The sequence below is a fragment of the Truncatella angustata genome (genome assembly GCF_020726525.1).
Source record: "Truncatella angustata strain MPI-SDFR-AT-0073 chromosome Unknown BKA67scaffold_4, whole genome shotgun sequence".
Taxonomy (NCBI): Eukaryota; Fungi; Ascomycota; class Sordariomycetes; order Amphisphaeriales; family Sporocadaceae; genus Truncatella; species Truncatella angustata.
Window position 1 is genome coordinate 3,254,732 of NW_025763384.1, and position 20,699 is coordinate 3,275,430.

Below are 20,699 nucleotides of genomic sequence, written 5' to 3' on the forward strand. Positions count from 1 at the left end.
CGCTGAAAAGACTTATGTAATGGACTGATACTGTAGCGCTAATGCGTTTGACCATATTAAACAATGGGAATGGACTTTCATTATTTATGGAAATATCTGTCTCATAGCGAATGACGTGAAGCAAGATCATTGTGCACAATCAATCTATTGCTATTCATTTGGGGTAGCCATTGTCTACAGAACTTCGAATCCAGCAACAAAATAACAGTTTGAGTTTACAAGATATTCTCTCTTCTCTCATTATGAACCATAATCTCAAATACAGGCAAAGAGCACACACGCATATTTGCGACTTCGGCCATATCTCAACCATGGAAGTGTCTAGTCTAGTCAATAGAGCAACAATCGACATGTCCGAAATGAGTCAACACCTTCAGAGACGGCAATTACCAGCCAGTTCATGTCCAGCGCCATTTCGCTTTACTCGTTCACCGTATTAACTTGCTTGTTGAAGCAGCGATCAACCAACAAAATGATGCGCCTGTAAAGTTGACAGGTTTTGGTATGGTAGTAACAAACCTGAATACATTGACTGGGGAGTACCTACGGATAAGGCCCGCCAATGACAACCACAAGACGTTCAGTCTAGATGACGATATGCTAGCCACTCTGCTTAAATTTTTATAGTGGTTAAGATAAGAAATTGTGTCATCGAAAAGGTCCTGGGGGGGTTGCGTGGGTGAGAAGCGCTCAAGAATGATGGGTATGAGAAAGCAAAGTTGCAGGCAGTCATATTACCTCGGCGGGTTAGAGATGACACCCAGACAAGTCTAATAGCTCCCAGATATCAAACTGAAAAATGTATACTCCATAGCGCAACTCAATTGAGCCTTAGTCTTAGTGGCTGCAGCGTTCAGTGTAGTGGGGCCTATGGCCAGGCGGGCAGGGTCGCTAAAGTGAATGGTTGACTTTGTTCTGTTGTGCTATTTGTCCTTTACCAGTCAAAATGTGCGTTCTGCGTACTCAACCGCTCATGCCAACACTGTTGATACTAAATCTGTAAATGTCTCATGGATAATATCAGGTATGCTGCAAATATGTGTGGTCTTGGAGCTATGCAAATTCGTCACTGGTTTGTTCCGGTGTTTTACATAATATATTCTAAGAATTAATCCTGCAACTCTAAAGGAACTTGCCAATATCTATAATTGCTGGTATCCGTCATCAGCAAGACCCCGCAGCGTGTCCTTCAATGTCTCGTCTGCCCATGCCTTTATCTGCTGCTCGATTTCTGGTACGTAGAGCCACGCCATCTGCTTGGGATCTTCCAACGACTTGTCTACCCAAACTTCGTCCTTGGCGAGCAGCTTTTGCTTTTCAAGTGGTAAGCGTTTATTGTTAAGTTGCTTAGTAAGGCTAAGAAGTTTATCAATGCGATCCTGCCGCATTTTCTGCCAGAACTTCAGGCCATCGTCCCATCTCAGGCCCGATGTGCTTCGCAGTGTCGCGAGTAGCAAAGCCAGGGACATCGCGTCTTCGAATGCCTGCGAAGCACCATTTCCAGTTGTTGGCGGAATAGCGTGTGCCGCATCACCAAGAATAACGACACGGTGATGTCGCGCAGAGGTCCAGTTCTGCAGTCGAGGAACCGCGTAGAAGACCCACATGTTCATGGTGTCAGCGTTAATATCTTCCAACACAGATTTAACAATGTCAGGCCAGGTGTCGATGTTTTTTCTGGCATGCTCCTTCAGCCCTTCCTTGTCGGCCATGAGCTTTTCCCATCCTTCTCTTGGCTGATCCTCAACTGGAAACTGCGTACCCGCCAACATGGCCGATCCATCAGGCCTTTGAGGTGCGAGGACAAAAACGCCGTTCTGTGTAAGGACGCTAATTGGGAACTTATAATCTTTATTTTCTGGGATTCGAAGCTGACTCGTTGGTGTCTCCCATGTCAACGCTGTCATGCCCATGAACTTCTTTTGGACACCAGGAGCGACATATTCTCTCACTTTGCTGTGAATTCCATCAGCACCGATGAGCAGAGTGGCATTCTCTATAGTTCCATCGCTCAGTTCGAAGGTAACGCCGCTCTCTGTCTCGTCAATGACTTTAGCAAACTTCTTGTTGAACTTGATCAGGATGCCCCGCTGGAAGCATGCTTGGTAAAGAATGTCGAGAAGTTCTTGACGGTAAATGCGGAAGGCCTTATATCCGTACGCCTCTTCATCGCCCAGGGGATACTTGTCGACCGTATCCTCGTTTGCATCTTTGTAATAGACATGCTCAAACGCGAAGCTCTTTTCCTCCAGTTGGCGGTAGACACCTAGACGATTTAGAATGCTGAGTCCATTGGGTGAGAGCATTAAAGCCCCGCTAGAAGTTTTAGAGGCAGAATGGGTACTGCGCGCTTCGTATACAGTAGCAGGAATACCCAGGTCATGAAGGGAGAGCGCCATGGCTATGCCTGCTAGTCCACCTCCAATAATTGCGACATTATCTTTTGAGGAGAACATGTTGGAATTATGGGTAAGTGAATAACTACTGAGTTGAATGTGAATCTTCTTCAATTGAGTGAGGGAGAGGCCTGAAAATGTTGTCTCTTTGATTGGTGGTGCGTCGAGTGTTCCTTAGTGTGGGTTATTGTGAACTGGACAGTGGACTTCAACAACGACATGAAGAACGTCGTGCAATTCATATAAGAAGAAACAGATGTCGCATATGGAGCATTGAGCGCCGGATCCGAATATCAAATCCGAATGAGGCCATTCTCGAAGTGGAGTGGATTCCTCTAGCTTAATCCTTCGACTGTGTTCGGACCCGGCGCTCGGCCGAGTTGTACTATTGTTGAGGATGTGGCTGAGGTCATGTATGCGGAGACCGATTTATTTATACACGTAGATGTAGCCGAGCCATGATCGACTGCTAGTTTCATAATTAGACCCCAAGATTCACATCACAAGAGAAATTGGTGTGAGTATCCTTTGATGTCCTTCTGAGTTACTTATGCTGATTACTACTAATTAAAAAGCCACGGAAAGTAGTCCCACCTTGTTGAATGGATGTAACTCGCTCTAGTTGAGGGACTTTCTCCTTTATTGAGTATAGCCAGAACCAGCTCATCAATCATTCTAATGATTGGATCGGTGCCTGAAACAATGCAACTCAGGTCTCTAAAATCCCATGGCACTGCCTCGCGCGAATGTCATGTCCGCCGATTCGGACGAGTTACTAAGCCTACTGGAAAAACGCAGCAACTCGGCCGAGTTCCGGATCCGAAGTCGTCTTCTTGCAATCCCTCAGGAAGCTTTCCTTTCCTGAATTACCAACCTACTATTTCTTATGTGTTTAATACAATCCCGATATACATATAAAGACTCTCGTTCTTACGACTTACTATCATTCGTTCTACTCATCAGACATACTCATCAGACATACTCATCAGACATACTCATCATACTTATCCATCGCTTCAACATTAGCGCGGCCTTATTGTCTCTACTAAATATACACAACATACTACAACAGCAACTAGCTTAGTTACAACCACCACCAAAACAACTTCTCTCAATCCTATACCTACAAAATGCATTTCCTTATGATCGGAGGCAGCGGCCGAACTGGCCAACTCATCATAGAAGAAGCACTTAGGCGTGGCCATCAAGTCACTGCCTTAGTGCGTACATCAGCATCCCTGGAAGCCAGGGACAACCTCACCATCGTTGAAGGCACGCCCCTAAACACCAGCGACATCGGCCGGGCATTCAACGCGACCTTGGAATCAAGACCAACCGCGGTGGTGGTCGCGCTCAACGCCCGCCGTACCAGCGACTCGCCCTTTTCCGCACCGTCGCCGGACACGCCGCCGCGCCTGATGGCCGACTCGGTGGCCAACGTCATCAGCGTCATGAAGAAGTATGGCACGCACAAGATCATTATCAACAGTTCCATGGGCACGGGCTCGAGTATCGAGGGCCTCGGCGCTCTGGTGCGTCCCGTCTTCGCGTACACCAACATGAAATTCCAGATGATCGACCACAACGCCGTGGACGAGGAGACAAGGGCTGCCGGTGTCAACTTCGTGCTGGTCAGGCCCGTGATGTTATCTGAGGGTGCAGCGTCAGAGGTCAAGGTATACTCCGAAGACGGAAAGGGGGCCGGCTGCAAGAAGATTACGAGGAAAAGTGTTGCTCGGTTTATGGTTGTTGAAGCGCTGGAGGGTGATAAATACGATGGACGAGCACCTGTCATCAGCAACTAGATAGGCTGGGGCACGGATTTGTTTGACAGCCTTGCGAAGAGATTGATCTTGGCATGAGTGGTGCTTCTTTGTAAAGCATGGGTGGATAATGTTTCAGGTAATTAGATACACTAAATGGAAAGGTCGGTGGGGCTAGTTTGTATAGACGACATACTCAATACACATGCAATGACAACGCTCTATTCTCATTGGAGTGATTTCAGTGTTATTTAAAGACGTTTTTAGGTTCCTCGATCGATTGGCATTCGCAGTTTTCCTTCTCTTTTTCTTTTTGCTGCCTCTAAGCTTGAACGAACTTGCTGTCTGAGGACAGTTAGCAGTGTCAAGCATGCATGGTGGAGCAGTGCGTAGCGCCAATGTTAGAGTAAGCGGCACAATCCAATCCACTACCATGGCTTCTTCTTTGGCACTTTCGACGCTAGCCTGATGGCGTGTTCTAGCTCCCATATGAGAGGCAAGTATGAATGGGGTACAATACCTGAAATAATCAAGGCAATGGGGTTCAATATCAAAGAAGCTGGATATAAGAAGATGGAGTAGAGCCGATCAGTGTTCTGTTGCCGATAATAAATTGATCTCCGTATCCTGTCTCATTGAGACTCCTATGTAAGGGTGAAGAATATGGAAAGACATCCGCCCATTGTCCATGAGGGCAGGATTCTTAATGCATTGTAGCACTAGCCCGTCAAAGGCCTCTGAGACCCATCAGTTTCGGGCTGAACCGCGGACGATTGTCTTTGTAATGTTACCCGGTACGCAGGAAGCTCTATCGAGGTTGCAATTTTTCCAGCTTCTCCCTTGTCCATGGTGAATATGAAATGATCTTGCGACTGAAGACCGTACTGGACCCTGTCCATTTGGGCCCAAGTATTACACGTAGCCATGGGCCACATGAAAAGCGAATCTGCAAATTCCAATTCTTCGGGGGTCCCGAAAGTAAAGACTCCCCTCCAGGAGTCGTGTTTCTCCGTTTCTAGCCCGGTGGGGTACAACCTCACTCTCACCATGTCTTGTTCAGGCGGGCCACCAATGAATGCGGTGCCGATTGTTGGCCACGTTTCAAGCACATCAACACCGCGAACTGTCCAATCGGATACTCGAATGCCCGGCTCTTCGTCATCTAAGGATAAAGTTATGGAAGAGTTAGAAACGGGATCGCTGTATGTACCCGTATGGGACAATCTTGTCTCTTCCTTGCCCGCTTCTTCCAGTGCCGGTAAAAGCGTCCTGAGCGCAGCTGTCGTGATACCCAGCACGGTCCCTCCAGATGTTTCGGGGCCGGCGGTCAACACCTGAAGCACAATGTCGTAGTCTGGTATGAGGACAAAGTTTGAGTTGTAATGAAAGAGATTACCCATCTTCGTGTACAGCTCAATCAGCCGGCCACCCTTCGTTTCATTAGTGAATCTATAGATTTCCCAGGGTGTGCCAAGCAAAAGATTAGAGGCTGACGTCGAAGAGACTGGCTTCAGCCAGCGACGTGTGTTTACTGGCGAAAGTTGTTCGTTTTTCAAGATGGAAATGCCAAACGCAAGCATATCTGAAGTACTCGAGTAATAGTCACCAGCACTACTAGTATCAGCAGTCGTCGATGGGATTCAACGATCAAGTGTCGTACTCACGCCTTCTCAAGACCCACGGTAGCCTTCCACCAGGTATCATCAGTGGGAATGGCTCCGAGACTGTCATTCGGTTGGCTTGCGAATGTGTGGAGCATCCCAGTCGGCTTCCAGATAGTTTCACGAACGTATTCGGAGAACGTGACATTTGCTGCCACCTCTACAGCCCAGCTTATAAGTGCAAAAGCAATATTAGAGTATACTGGAACTTTGAAGGGAGCATAGACAGGTGGTCGTTGACCGAAAAGGTCCCAAAACACTATCTCATTTTAGCACGCTTCTTTTCATCGCTTCGATGTCCTAACTTACACGTCTCAGGACACGCTGGCTCTCCCTTTAATGAGCAGTTTAGCTGTAACGAGTTTGGAAGCTCTGGGAAACCAAGACCTGTCCAGTTCCCATCAGAATCTGTGCTTATGTCGAGTACCACTATTTCCATTTAGCAGCCTTCACCCATACGACCGGGGCCACCTACGGTCTGATGGCGCGCCGAGATGAGACGCCAGTGCTCCAAGGGTAATTTCATCCCAATCCACGGTCCAGATTGGATTCGGCTTACGAGCCTGCTTGTTCAAACCTCGAAGCTCGGGCAGCCACTTGGTGATTGTGTCGCTCAAATCCATGCCCTCCGTCCTTAGGAGGGCAAGAACAGGAAATAGTTTCGATGTGCTTGCTAATCGATAAACAGTGTTCGAATTCACTTCTTTTACTCCATTTGCCCCAGATTCCGGTGGAGTATAGTGAAACTCAACTATAGGTTTGGCCTCATGGATTGACTGGATGCCAAACGATATTGCGGAGCCATTAATTGAAGCAGTAGCATTCTGTAATGCTTCCTTGAGAAATGCTGCTGCGGTTTGCACATGCAAGCTGGAGCTGGGCGCCTTTGGTGCTGGCAACACTGCTCCCAATGGCGGGCACAAGCCATCTAGAGCCGCCGAAGCACCTTTCAAGATACCAGAGACGAGGAATGCATATTGTACGAACAATGATCCGACATTTCGGGTTCGTGCCATTTCTTTCAGTGTTTATGACGTGAGGGTGTCTACCTCACCTTACTCTAATATGTCGGTGAATGTAGAATGCGTGCTTATATTAACATCAGGACTATGCAACGATGGCACGTCAGTCTCATCGGAGTTCGGAGTTGGGCCAGAAACCTGCAACTAGTCGCACGAATTGAGTAATCATGCATAAGACCTTTCCCAAAGCGTGCCTAGTCGCATATGAATACCTGCCGTATCAGGATCACTACGCGAACCTCGTTACAGCGGATTTCAGCGGGTTTGTCATCGGCTCGACACCGTTCTTCCCCAAGAATTGAATTGTTTCGCAGCCGCAGCCGTATGGAGCACATAGGAACTTCACAGACTTCTAATCAACGGGATGTGCGGTGTTACGGAGTGCACTCCGGACTGTATTATACCTCAGGGTTGTGGTGTTGTAGTCATGAACATGCTGTGGTCGAGATATTTTGGTTGCTACTGGACAACATAGATAGTGGTGTTTGTCATTTTAAAGCTGCGAGCGAGGACAAGCTCTTGTTGGTCAATTGCACTGCCGCTCTTCAACCATTCAGTGGCAAGCTTTGAAGCCGGACTCCTACACTCTAACACTCTACGGCTGTATCTTGCATAATCTTGCAGTTGTTTGCGCTTTTGCTAGAGTAGCGATTATTGGCTCCTGAACGAGTGCGGCCTTGTTCCGCATCATAAGAGCCCCAAAGTCGGCGAGGAGAAGACCAGCGTCATTGGTGTCATTTCTCCTTTGACCTATCATTCAGTCACATATCACTTCCGAGTCAAAGCCCCTGTCGCGATCAACCGTCTTCCCGAGGAGGTGGCTTCCTCTTTATCCCTTTAAGATCTAGCACACGGCATTTGACACGACCACGATAGAGGATATCGTGGGTGTTGAATTAGTGTGAACTCAAAAAAAAAATGCGGATCAATGCACGTCACCCTCCTGGACCGGCCGCATGATAAAGGTGCACGTACGCGGTTGGCATATCAGTTTGTCAGCTTTCCCAACACCAGCTGAAACGCATCCGGAAATTTCGATGAAGATTTGCTCGGCAGAAGTACATCACCATTACCACGTCGAAGACTCTTCTCGGGCGAGAGACTTAGCTCGCGAGCCTCGACCAGGGAGGGGGGGGACAATGAGATCCACATGGAGCAACGGATGTCTCGCAGAAAAACATAAGGTTGAGAATACTACACTTTGTCCGGAATTGTGGCTGCAAGGCAACAAAATGATCAATGCTTCAGTTTCCTTGGTCTCTATGCAGCGCGGCTGCTGAACCACGCACGCTGAGCCCTGCAACGTCATTCTGTCTTTTGTTCGACGAATGTCCTGCATCTCGCTGCTTCTTTCGCATCACGCTGGGTATTTAGCACCCAACCAACAGGCGGAAAGTTCCCCTCCCTGCCAGCCAGCGCGCTGATATTTCCGCCAGTGTGGAAAAGCATGGCTCGCTAATCTCCTCGCCTGCTAGCGCGCAGCCCAGGCGTGCATATGTGGACCTCAGCTGAAGTCGAATAAAGGCTCTGGAAATGGAGATCTCCGCTGCGATCCTGGGGATGACCCAGTCCAGTGGGAGGAGGCTACTCCGAAAATGGTCTTGGTTCCGATAGTTTGGAGGAATCTCTCCACCAAGAAATAAATGACAGGCACTCAATGATCAAGGTTGAGGGATGCCGGCCCATTAATAATAGGAGGGCGTCCTCTTCGAGTTCGTCGCAGCTCCAAATGCGCGCCTAGTCCGTCTCAAGATAACGATATTCAAGTGCATCCTCATCGGCAACAGGTCATAAATCTTACGTCTATCTCTCCTCAAACCTGCTATGCTGCACGTAACGAGAGTCGAGAGTCGGTGGTATGGAATCACAGGGTGCTAGCGGTATCAATTTCCGCAAGCTCGACGCTTCCAAGTCGGAAATCCGCCTACTCGAACTTCAACCAGCAGATGACATCGATCAGCCACCGGTCTGTCGCCTTGTCAATGTGGCGCTCACGGACAACGTAGAGTACGTGGCCATCTCATGTGCGCTGTCGGAAACAGAGACCGAGAATGTCGTCATCAACCATAAGAAGGTCTCGCTGCCAGCAACGTTGGGCGAGGTTTTGAGACACATACGAGCGGTATTCCTGAGTTCGCCAACGCAGACGGATAGATCTCGGTCGCCAACTAAGGAGAAGAAAGGGCCTCCAAACTGGCTCGTTCAAGCTATGAGAAATGTCAGATCAATATTTCCGGACTCAACCAAGAGCCAGTTTGAACATGGCCAAGGAACTCTATTGGTCTGGCTAGCGCCGCTTTGCATTGACCGGAGGAGCTCTTCGGAAACAGCACAGCAGCTGTCACACATGGCCATGGCTTACAGATCCGCCCAGGTGGTCGTCGGATGGCTTGGGCCGAAAGCTGAGCTGACCGATGTCGCGCTCGAGGTTCTGCAGCAAGTAGAAGATGCATTCCCAGAGCATTTCGGCGAGCCGGAGGATAAGAAGTTGCACCCAGAACATTATGCGCCACAGCACTCATGGCTGCACAAGCTCGCCTTTATGTGGGAGCATGGGCTTGAGGGCCCTTACTACGCTGCGCTCATGGATTTCACTGAGAGGCCATTGTTTCATCGAACGTGGCTCATTGACGAGATTGCTATGGCCCGCTATCCTGCCTTCCTCATTGGCGACCGATTAGTCCCCTGGAAGCAGGTCATCACGCTGAATCAACTCTGCGAAGAGCTCAGCAGCGAGTCAGATGTTTTCCCGTCAGGCCTTCGTCCAGTGGCACAGTCCTGGCCGCTGGGTACCATCTACACCATGTTAAAACATTACGAGGAGAGAAAAAGAATGGAAGCACAGGAGGAGCCGTCGAAAACGGGCGCGCTCAAGCAGTATGAGCTCAAAAAACAAAGACAGCAAGCCACAGAGATTGCAGGGGCTGGCGAGCAGGCTCATGAAGAAATGAGAAAGGAAAAGGCAAGACAGGGTTCAGTAGCGGAAGGCGTAATTGCGGGCTCATAACCCTTGCAACGGTTAGCACTCTGTTCAGTCTGGAATGTGCGTGTTGAAGAAGTTGCTTAATAATTTGGTCCTCGATAATTTAACCACGGGATAGCAACACCATAATGGTTGTGGAAGGGCTGTGATGGACAGCCTGTCAGGCCAAGATCTATGCTTTACGAACAAGCTTGTTATAGCAAGCGTAGAAAGCGGCATTGTATGCTCTAACAGTTTGATTTTTGCCGTAGTGCGCGATGAATTACGAAATGACGGTTCTTGATACTAGTTGAGCCATACGGGAAGACGGTTATAACCTGAGTCCGTCAAAATCATTGTGCCAGCCGAAGATCGGTCCGATCATCTGTTGATGGCGTTTGACGTTTTACACTTCTAAAGAAACGTGTTGAGTATTTGTGGTTCACAGAAATTTTCGGGCCCAATTCCATGCTTGCGACTATATGACAGCAAAGGTCATTGAGTGCTCGGCTTATGCAACAGTTGTAACGAAACATTCAGATTTATCGCTTTCATTACTGTGATATATGAGGTTGAAATAATAAATGGATAGGGTGGACATATTATGAGTTATCGTTTTTTACGACTTCTGCGTTCCCAACCTTTACGCCTTGTATTTTGCTTTCAGGGCTTTTGCACCTTTGGAGTCAACAGCTTGGAGTTCCGTCAAACCTCGGAGTCTGAATCTGGAGATCCACTAAATCCAAGTGGTTGGCTTATTACATTGTTAACAGCCTAAGCAAAGGGAAACGTCGGTGGCTTCGTCTTCATTCAAAGGCTGACTATCATTGGTGGTCAAAATAGGGTCGTTAGAGCTCTAGACTCCCGACAGGATCAAGGCTAATACACCAGCTCGATGCTGCTCGTGGGTATTCAAATACCAGGACTTAAATCTATTGGCTAGGACTAATAATTCTCGTATAGCTCAAGAACGATCGGCAGCCGCAGGATCTGGCTGAAGTGTGCTGTCACTAGTGCCTCGAATCGTCGAGGAAGTGGGAATCTGGACTCGTAGATTGAGGTAAGCTCGGCGGTCATGTAACGTCTTGGTAGACAAGGATCCATGGCAGTGTATCCGAAGTAGAAGGTCATCTAACCACGACCTTCTTTTATCTCTCTCCAAGAACCTTTATCATATGTATGTAAGATATCAAAGATGCACTCACACTGGAACAGAGCGACTCTGGATGACACAATATGCATGCACTATCCAAAATTCTCAGCCTATGGATGTAAAGAGTAAGATATCAAAACATATAGGAACATTTCTGGAAAGGAATACTGTATAATAGTCCAAACTTCGTAACACGTGAAATTATTGCGCTTAGGGTCGGCTAGAAAACATGACAGGGAGCTTATCCAAGTAGCTCAAGGGGACCCTCATGTGTATTGTGCTTTGGGATAGTCGGGGCAGAGGTATGTTATTGCAGTCTGTCCCAGTACAGGCGTCAAGTAAGTTTTAAACGACGTAGCGGCATTCATCGACCAGAATCGGTATTTAAAAAGTAAATCTATCTTGCAGAGCTAAACACAGCCATGTCTTATTCCATAAGTTGCCGTCTCTAACGAGGCCACCGCAGGTCGAAAGTTCTCGTGAGATCTAGAAAGATTCCCAACACTTTCAGTAGCATATGGTTGCAAATCCATGTTAAGGACGTCCCAGACAAACAGCGCTTGGTTTTCGAGATTTTCAATCGGCGTCCCGCTTGAATGGCTTGGGAATATAAGCCCAGACAGAGACCTGTACGGCACATACCCCTTGTGACGCTTATACCTACCGCGACACTTTGCTGTCTATACCGCTTCTGTCACGGATTTATCTTGACAGAACACCTGGTCTCTCTGCGTAATTTACCCAAAAGTGCTTATGACAAAGTTGTTTGGGAACACTATTCGCCACTCTTCTAGAACAGGAGTTTGAGCGACGACAAACATCCACACTATCTTCTTTTTTTCTTCTGTTTTTCTTGTAGTGTCTAATCACGTGTGAGGCATCTGTTTCTCGACAGAGCTTCATTCGTATGTTTCTTGTGACTATAGTTCACCTTCCGATCGAACACCAAACAAGTGTAATCAACATATCCAGGCACGTTTGTACCATAAGTACATGGAGTTGATGGCTTCTGACAGTCCATTGTGGTTTCTCTTATCAACGCAGCCAGATTCAATTCATAGCCACTCACGTTCGTTGCGACGAGCCTCGTTCCAACACCCATTGATCTTTAGAAAGCCGGGGAACGAGCAGAATAATGGTCATAAGGGGGGTTGGGGTTTGTTTTAGTTGGAAAAATCATGAGAACTCACTTCGCCTTCAGTCATGTGTGCGATGAAATGGCAAAGGGCCGCACCCGATCGCTGAATTCACGGATCACACGACCGCGAACGTGTAGCAAGCGCATGTTGTTGAGAATTAGGTCCTTGCGAAATTTGTTCTTGTTGTAATCATCACAAGAAGCTGCAAGTATTCGCGTGATGCTGTTCTCAACGGATGCAAACAATATCGAATTTGGACCAGGCTGAGTGGGGAACCTGGGATAAGACCCCCCGCCTGAAGCCGCTGAGGCTGAGCATTGTCATTGATACCCAATGAGCTGTAGCCATGGCGAAGAACGCCGCGTGCTTTCGCAATACAAATGCGACTTATTGAAGGAGTTTGGGTCTCCCGCTGTCTTGCAGTATCGAAAGAGCATTGCAATTCGAGTGGTATTCCGTCACCGAGATCCTGGGGGCCGCAGCAGGACTATCGACTGGTGTCTTCCAAAGAATGCCTTATTATATCGGTGCAGTCATGGCGTATGGGAAAAGTATCAGCACCACAGCAGAGCGACCACCTTGAGTTAAGTGTGTCTATTGCAGCTGCCCACACTACGTACTGTATGTACCTAAGAGAACGGTTCCCACTGTATGCTCGTGGCGGGGGACGTTAAACATCAGCAGCCGATCCACTGTTTACCCCAAACCTTCTCCATTCCAGTGCCCCATTTCCCCAAACTCGGCATTTCCCACCGTACCCGAGCATAACCTTCACAGTCCGATTCCCAGAAACGACGGATAAATACGTGGTAATTGAATGAAAGGAGAAAGAAACAACAAGAAGAAGAAACACATCTTGGCCGCTGCCGGCAGAGATATTGATACCAGCATCTTGGGGCAGTCAAAGGTCAAGCTAAAAAAAAGAATTTAGATTTCCACAGCGTTTATGTACCCGTCATACAAAATAGAATAGCCATCTCGTCTGACATATCGCGGAATTCACATTGGGTGCTAGAGGACATAAGCTTCAGCGTCTTTCCGCCCCCGCGGCTAACCGACAGCACGACTTGGGTATCGCCGGATGGGGAAAGTAGCTCATGGCATCCGCGACGAGCCGAATGGGTTTTGTGTCATAAAGAGCTGGAAATATGTCAGAGGGATTACTGATAGAGGAGGGTGTGATTGAGACTGAGACACCATTTTGTCGCTATAGCGGAAAACGGTCCATCTTGTCTCACATTCCAGAAAGAAAAAGGAAATTTCACCAATTATCGCCATCTGAAGAAAGAGAAGAAAAGTAAAAGCTGTATAATTGGAGTCGCTTATGCGATAAGAGACCTTGAAATATGACCGAAATCAATGTCACAACAGCCCTACTAGGCTTTGTGGGACTAAGCACTGCATATGTAAGAACGTTGTTGTTTGCTGCGTCGACAACACCCCATCAGAGAGCAATCGGGACTAACACATGTACATAGGCCATATGGATCGTAGTCTATCGTTTGTACTTCCACCCACTCTCCAAGTACCCAGGGCCCCTCCTGGCCAAGATCACCGACGCGCATCAGCTGTACCACGCATGGAAGGGGGACCGCCACCTGGAGTTCTGGCGGCAGCACACGCGGCACGGGCGGGTGGTTCGGTTCGGGCCCAACAGCGTGTCGTTCGACTCCGGGGAGGCGCTACGGGACATCTACGGGTTCCGGTCCAACGTGCGCAAGGCCGAGTTCTACGACGCCTTCGTGCACCCGGCGCCCAACACGCACAACGCGCGGGACAAGCACCTGCACGCGCGCAAGCGCCGCGTCCTGAGCCAGGCCTTCAGCGACGGCGCCATCAAGGAGATGGAGCGCTACGTCCTCGCCAATGTGCGCACCTTCTGCGAACAGGTCGGCCTTGGGGCTAGCGAGGAGGGCAAGGGCTGGACTGTGGCGAAGAACATGGCGGACTGGTGCAATTACCTCGCCATGGACATCCTGGGCGATTTGTGCTTCGGTAAGGCCTTTCACATGCTGGAACGGCCAGACAATCGGTACGCATTGGAACTGGTTTCTCTTGCGACCACGAGACATTTGATTGTGAGTATTGGTTCCTGCGATGATATGAACGTTGGCTCATCATGTCACAGTGCGGTACCATGCCTCTGGTCGGCAAGCTCGGCTTGGACAAGGTGCTTTTTCACAGGATCGCAGCCGGTCGTGCCAAGTATATGGCGTACAGCAAGTCGCAATTGACCGAGCGCACCAAGCTGGGCGATGACACAGACCGAAGGGACTTCTTTTATCACTTGCTAAAGGCCAGAGACCCTGAAACGGGCCAGGGCTTCACCACACCTGAGCTTTGGGGAGAATCGAACTTGCTGTAAGTTACAGAAATAGCCACTTGTAGTCAGGGAATTGACCAGATATCAGCATCATCGCAGGCTCGGACACGACGTCAACGGCAATGGCCGCGACGCTCTTCTACCTCGTGCGCAGCCCCACTGCGCTGCAAAAGGCCACGGAGGAGGTTCGCACCAAGTTCGGCGACGTCGAGGACATCCACCAGGGCCCGGCTCTGACCAGCTGCGCCTACCTCCGCGCCTGCATCGACGAGGCGATGCGCATGTCCCCCTCTGTCGGCGGCATCGTGCCCCGCGAGGTCCTGGCCGGCGGCCTCACGATCGACGGCGAGAACATCCCCGCCGGCACCGTCGTCGGCGTCCCCCACTACACCATCCACCACAATGCGGCCTACTACCCGGAACCGTTCGTCTACAAGCCCGAGCGCTGGGTCGCTGGCTCCCACAAGGCTCTCGGCACCGTGAGCGAGCGCGACGTGCAGACGGCGCACGGCGCTTTCTGTCCGTTCTCGATCGGACCCCGAGGATGCATCGGTAAGGGTCTTGCCTACATCGAGATGTCCACGACCATAGCGAGACTTTTGTATCTGTATGACCTGCGGAAGTCGCCCGGCTTTGACCCGGCGGAAGGTAACCCGAGTAATGAGTGGGGAAGGCAGCGGGTGGAAGAGTTCCAGCTAATTGACCAGTTCACAAGCCTGAAGGACGGGCCCATGGTGGAGTTCAGAAAACGCCAAGTAATGAATGGACAGTAAAGACCGGTTCCAGGTTGATTCTTTTGCTCGGGGGCTCTCGGTTCATTGGAAACTGCGTACCGTCAGTAGCTACTTACAAGTACAGTGTATTGTGCTCGATTGTTGATGTGTGCGGTCCGTGGCGGACCGAAAGAGAATGTATCTAGGTGCAAGCGGCCCAATGAGATTCAAGCATCGGCATAAGGAAGCCGCCCATGTTAAACACAAAAAGCTCGTATGGCCTCGGTTGTAGTAATGCTGGGGGGGTGGGTGTGGTATCTTTTTTGAAAGTGTGGAGATCTGCCGGTAGAGTGGATCGCGCGCGGGGAGAGCTCGCTATACCGCATCCGTAATAACCGCTGTGTATGATGGTCTCGTGTTCTTGCACGGCCGATGCTCGATGTTGTCATAACCAAAGAGTGCCTCCAAACTTTGCTTGCGAGACCCTCATTTCCTCCAACCATACCGAGGAAATCATTAGTGGAAAAAGCACTACTTGACCCGCAATGGGTGATAGTTGGGGTCAATGCTACTATACGCGCAGCTGCCCTTGCAGGAAGTCCTTTTGTAGACAAGACCGTGGCGATCTCTGATAGCGAGTTGGGGGAGATTATGGCCATAGAGACATGATATAAGGCAGAATTGCCCCTATGAATCTGGATTGGAGAATGTAGATACAGCTTAGTACACAAACATCGCAAGCCCTCCAATATGGCCGTCATGTCGCTGCAAACTGTTGCAGTCTCAGTCCTCACCTTGAGCACCCAGCTCCTGGGCACCGCGCTCGGAGCTCCCACGAAGGAGCACGTCGAGCGAGCAGCGTGGCCGTACGGCCCCTTGGTCACCGACGGTCGGGACATCAAGGACACCAATGGCGACACCGTGGTGTACGCCGGCGCCAACTGGCCGGGCGCGGCCGACGTGATGATCCCCGAAGGCCTGCAGTTCCAGTCGATCGAGACGATCGTGACCGAGATCAAGAGCCTGGGGATGAACTCTATCCGGCTGACCTACGCCATCGAGCTGATCGACCAGATCTACGACAACGGCGGGGCCGACGTGACCATCGAGAGGGCGCTGACGGACGCCCTGGGCGCTTCCAACGGTAGCGCCGTGCTCGGCGAGATCCTGGCTAGTAACCCGTCCTTCACCGCGGGCACGACACGCCTCGAGGTGTACGACGCCATCGCGGCCGAGTGCGCGGCGCAGGAGATCTACGTGCACCTGGACAACCACATCTCGCGGGGGGAGTGGTGCTGCAACACGGCGGACGGCAACGCCTGGTTCGGCGACACGTACTTCTCCGTCGCCAACTGGACGCGCGGGCTCGGCTACATGGCGGAGCACGGCAAGGCCTGGCCGGCGCTGGTCTCCATGTCACTGCGCAACGAGCTGCGGACGCCGGACGACGACGAGGCCCTCGCCAACAGCTCGTACAACTGGCAGGACTGGTACAAGTACAGCAAGGAGGGCACCGAGGCCATCAACTCCAACAACGCCGACGTCCTGATCTTCCTGTCCGGCCTGAACTTCGACACGTACCTGACGCCCGTGGTTCAGGGCACGGCCTTGACGCCCGGCAACGAGACGTTCGCCCTGTCCGACTTCGACGGGTACACGGACAAGCTGGTGCTGGAACTCCACAACTATGCGAACAGTGCGACTGACTGCACGAGCTTGCAACAGAGCCTCTACGACGACGGTTTCCAGGCACTACATCCCGAGGACGAGGGCACTGTCAATGTCTTCCCGGTGGCTTTGACAGAATTCGGCTTCGCCCAGGATTCAACCACATGGGAGAGCGTGTACGCGACCTGCATTGCGGATTTTCTGATCAAGGAGAAAACCAGCTGGTTCATTTGGGCACTTTCTGGAAGTTACTATATCCGATCTGGAACTCAGGACTATGACGAGACGTGGGGCTTGCTAACCCATGACTGGTCGACATGGCGCAGCCCTGAGTACATTGAGGGTAACCTTACCGCTTTGGTCGGTTCGACTGCATCGCCTTAGAAGGGTAAGAGAACAAAAAGAAAGAAAAGAAGACACACTAGCAGAAGAAACGGTGATGCTTCATAATGATTCATATTATATTTGAAGACCGTAGTGATATATGTATAGCGTCTGCATGATGAGCTATTCGTGACATGACCAGGGCGGCAGTTGACACTATCCTGGTTTACTTGCAACAAAATATATGGCCAGTGGTGGCCTTTCATTAAATCTAGATGGCGCATTGTATGCCATCGGCTTGTTGTGTCTATGCTATGTTGTGATAGTGAGCAGACGGTAGGCGCTCAGAGGCGCGTCAACTCTTATTTCCACTAGTTATGAGCATTCGAGTCTAACCAGGAAACCCAGCTCGCGCCATCTTCTTCGCTCGGCCATCGCGCCGATTGTGATTCGCACGTGATGACTTGTTGGCCTCTTTGTTTTTGCGAGCGTTCTCCGTGCTCTTTTCACCAGTGGGGCCTGCTGCGCTGCCGCCACGACCACCACCACGTCCTCTACCTCTTCCTCGACCACGGAAGCCACCACGATTAGAACCTCCAGCTTCTTGTCCAGACTCTTCAGCGCCGGAGTCGGCGCTTGCACGCCATGATGTCGGTGCGAGTGCTGTTTGGCCGCCTGTGAAAGATCCTGCTGCACTGTACTTCAACTCCAAAGACTTTAACTGCGCCGGATTACGATTGAGCATTACTGCCCAGCCCTCAATGGCTTCATCCGTCATTCCCGTGTCTTGTTTGAGTTTCGTTCGGTAATTACTCCGCCGCGTCTCCGAATCTCTGCCCAGCAATTTAGGGTCGGCCTTGAATGCTCTGAACAAAGTCTCTTCATGAATATCCTTCCGTTTCTGATCGTCCGCATCATCAGCTAGTGCATCGTTCACCGTGAATCCGGCATCAGCTGCATCATAAGTATCGTCCCGCTCATCATCATCTGCGTCAAATGCGGAAAGAGCCGATAGAATTGCGGCCTTATTTGGTGCTGTTGATCGATCTTTGAGCATATCATCCGCCGTCTTCTCAGGGTTTCTTTTGCCAAAGTGGAGGTTATCTATGTTGTGGGAAAGATTGTCAAGTTCGTCGTCATCAAAGACATTATGGCGTGTGGGGAGCAAGGGAGGTGTAGCTCTGGGCGCAAGACTGCTCCTCCGCCTTCTAGTTCTCTCAGGTGACCTATATGATGTTAGTAAAGTTGTGAATAGAAGTTGGGAAGAGCACTAACAGTTCCTGTTTCCGATCTGCCGAGGCCAGATGTGGTGGCAAATCGTCTTCCAACAGATGTGCGATAACTTGTTCCGTACCGTCTCGAAATTCGTCTAGAAGTTTAGAGATGAAACCGGAGCCAAGATCTGGAAATAGATCGTGTATTTGGGAAATCTGGCTCATTTGATGAATCCTCAACTCTCCGATCTCTTCATAGTCCTCGCCATCCACAACGCCTTTGCCCTTGTCGATCTTTCGCTTCACGAGTCGTTTGGGTCGAATATTACCACCAGGCTTTTTGTAACTCTCCAAACCTGTGATGACCGACTTCAAACGGGTTGTGGTCGATCCGGATAATTCAAGTCGATGTTGTACGAGCTTGAGAAGTGGTGTGGAAGTGACCAGTTCAGCTACCATGGAGTCATTGCTACTCGTCGGACCAACCTTGTGGGAATCGGCTGCTGCCTTGAGCGAGTAAAGTTGGTCTATGAGGGTTGAGTATTTTGGTGATGGGCCTTCGGTCAGTCCAATGAGACACAGATATGCCGTGGCAATAATAGTCTTTCGAAGCGGTGGATTCATGATCTTGTAGCAACTAACCAAGCCGTCGGCGAAGTCATCTCCAGCCATCATAAAAGCCGCTGTGTCCGGCGATGTATAGATCAAATGATTCAGGTGCTTCAATCGGTCTTCGGGTATGCGTAAATCACCCTTAATTCCCGAGTCCAGTGCAAGAATGAGGGATTTCTTGATCCCATGAAGTGACGTTTCCAGCGGCAATGGGTGCTTCTCGAACACGTCCACGAGCACAGAAGATGTCCTCTTCTTTCCATAGACCCTGCTAAAATCCGACAAAAATTCCCACTGCAGAAGTATAGAAGGTGCTCCGGGAGATTTGAGAAGTCTTGTCGTGAGAAGATACCCATGCCTCAAAAGCACCGCTGCCGACTCGGATGACCCCAAGATACTGATACTAGAGCGGGCGGTCTCCCGTGTGAACACGACCAAGAATTGGCTGAGCGATTCATCTTTGGTAGATATCTTCCGAAATTCGTCTTGTGGTAATGACAAATGTGCTTCGGCCAGAGAAACCCATAAAGAGAGACAAGCTTCCCATTCCACCGGTACGATATGATCTCGCCATGGGGCTTCAGGAAACGCCGCAAACGCGGGAAGCGTTGGTGCCATGGCTATCTGTTTCTCAGATCCGGAAGCGCGAAGAGGCACAGAGGTCTGGGTGGTTTAGAATAAAAAATGAATGATAATTGGTCTCAAAAAAATTTTCAGTTCCCTACAAGCCGGCTCGCCAAACTGAGTTTGTCGTTATTAAGACTGGCCGAATGACTCTCACGATGTCATTGATGTGAGATCTGAGCTCCATAAAGGACCCACAATACTCCGTCCCCTGCCCAAACCAGGAAGGGGCCACGGGTGGCTCATTCTTAATCATCCCGTTATCGATAAGACGAAGAAGCTCGGCGCACAAAACCTGTGGCTATTTTTTGCGTCTGGGACTGGGGGCTAGCGAAAGAATGTGGGGAGGGGGTGCGCTTCGAAAAGTTTCGCGATAGCCTCCTTTGCGACTTCACAACCTCCCTCTCTCACACTTTCCATTCCGCAACTTCATCACTTTGCCGTAACGTACAGTTCGAGTCGTGAAGTCAGCTTCTCTCACCACATCAACCCACCCAAACCCACCTACTCGCAAACATGTCTTCTTACCAGAAGGGCGACAAGGGCGCTGACGCCCCCGAGGCCAAGACCCACCGCATCAGAATCACCCTCACCTCTCGCAAGGTCCAGGCCCTCGAGAAGGTCTGCACTGAGCTCCTCGAGCGTGCCAAGACCAAGGACCTCCGCGTCAAGGTGAGTCTCCGCGCTGCTTCCCGAGGGAACGCCCACGCCGTCTCCGTGGACACGACTGACAGAAGTAGGGCCCCGTCCGTCTCCCCACCAAGACCCTCAAGGTCACCACCCGTAAGACTCCTTGCGGTGAGGGTTCCAAGACCTGGGACATGTGAGTTACCACTCGGTTTCCGGAACACACGAGCGTTCCTGTCAATACTGACTTTGCGACCCCCACGAAAAAAGGTTCGAGCTCCGCATCCACAAGCGCATCCTGGATCTCCAGGCCCCTACCGAGATCGTCAAGCAGATCATCGTCAACATCGAGGCCGGTGTCGAGGTCGAGGTTACCATTGCTGCTTAAATGCTAGCTAGTGGCTAAAACCATCGGCGTGGGAACGAAGCAGGCACAATATAAAGAAAGCTGGTGGACATTTAGATCACTGCGTGGCGGGTTTCCTGAAAGAAATCTGC

At 50.3% G+C, this 20,699-nt stretch overlaps 8 protein-coding genes across 8 annotated transcripts; 5 read left to right on the plus strand and 3 right to left on the minus strand.

Annotated features, from left to right (window-relative positions):
- Nucleotides 1-1,142: 1,142 nt before the first annotated feature.
- Nucleotides 1,143-2,675, minus strand: BKA67DRAFT_691691 (putative salicylate hydroxylase; the record flags this gene model as incomplete). Its single annotated transcript, XM_046109180.1, has 1 exon — nt 1,143-2,675. Exon 1 carries the CDS (start codon nt 2,454-2,456, stop codon nt 1,143-1,145), a length of 1,314 nt encoding a protein of 437 aa, XP_045958980.1. The 5' UTR covers nt 2,457-2,675.
- A 674-nt stretch (nt 2,676-3,349) lies between these two features.
- On the plus strand, nt 3,350-4,378 carry BKA67DRAFT_566076 (putative TrkA-N domain dehydrogenase). Its single transcript, XM_046102851.1, has one exon. It carries the CDS (start codon nt 3,527-3,529, stop codon nt 4,199-4,201), a length of 675 nt encoding a protein of 224 aa, XP_045958981.1. The 5' UTR covers nt 3,350-3,526; the 3' UTR covers nt 4,202-4,378.
- Nucleotides 4,379-4,717: 339 nt separating this feature from the next.
- BKA67DRAFT_691693 (beta-lactamase/transpeptidase-like protein) lies at nt 4,718-6,894 on the minus strand. Its single transcript, XM_046109181.1, has 4 exons — nt 6,296-6,894; nt 6,130-6,249; nt 5,824-6,079; nt 4,718-5,770 (listed from the first exon to the last, which is right to left on the minus strand). Exons 1-4 carry the CDS (start codon nt 6,834-6,836, stop codon nt 4,879-4,881), a joined length of 1,809 nt encoding a protein of 602 aa, XP_045958982.1. The 5' UTR covers nt 6,837-6,894; the 3' UTR covers nt 4,718-4,878.
- A 1,806-nt stretch (nt 6,895-8,700) lies between these two features.
- Nucleotides 8,701-9,849, plus strand: BKA67DRAFT_536017 (uncharacterized protein; the record flags this gene model as incomplete). Its single annotated transcript, XM_046100093.1, has 1 exon — nt 8,701-9,849. One exon carries the CDS (start codon nt 8,701-8,703, stop codon nt 9,847-9,849), a length of 1,149 nt encoding a protein of 382 aa, XP_045958983.1.
- Nucleotides 9,850-13,442: 3,593 nt separating this feature from the next.
- On the plus strand, nt 13,443-15,192 carry BKA67DRAFT_658995 (isotrichodermin C-15 hydroxylase; the record flags this gene model as incomplete). The annotated part of the gene is made up of 4 exons (XM_046107377.1): nt 13,443-13,502; nt 13,575-14,174; nt 14,225-14,457; nt 14,508-15,192. The coding sequence occupies 4 exons, from the start codon at nt 13,443-13,445 to the stop codon at nt 15,190-15,192; spliced, it is 1,578 nt and encodes a 525-aa protein (XP_045958984.1).
- A 699-nt stretch (nt 15,193-15,891) lies between these two features.
- BKA67DRAFT_517242 (glycoside hydrolase superfamily) lies at nt 15,892-17,184 on the plus strand (the record flags this gene model as incomplete). Its single annotated transcript, XM_046097885.1, has 1 exon — nt 15,892-17,184. One exon carries the CDS (start codon nt 15,892-15,894, stop codon nt 17,182-17,184), a length of 1,293 nt encoding a protein of 430 aa, XP_045958985.1.
- Nucleotides 17,185-17,515: 331 nt separating this feature from the next.
- Nucleotides 17,516-19,568, minus strand: BKA67DRAFT_536020 (uncharacterized protein; the record flags this gene model as incomplete). Its single annotated transcript, XM_046100094.1, has 2 exons — nt 17,516-18,350; nt 18,400-19,568. The coding sequence occupies 2 exons, from the start codon at nt 19,566-19,568 to the stop codon at nt 17,516-17,518; spliced, it is 2,004 nt and encodes a 667-aa protein (XP_045958986.1).
- Nucleotides 19,569-20,090: 522 nt separating this feature from the next.
- Nucleotides 20,091-20,589, plus strand: BKA67DRAFT_517001 (putative 40S ribosomal protein S20; the record flags this gene model as incomplete). Its single annotated transcript, XM_046097868.1, has 3 exons — nt 20,091-20,246; nt 20,315-20,397; nt 20,472-20,589. 3 exons carry the CDS (start codon nt 20,091-20,093, stop codon nt 20,587-20,589), a joined length of 357 nt encoding a protein of 118 aa, XP_045958987.1.
- Nucleotides 20,590-20,699: the final 110 nt, after the last annotated feature.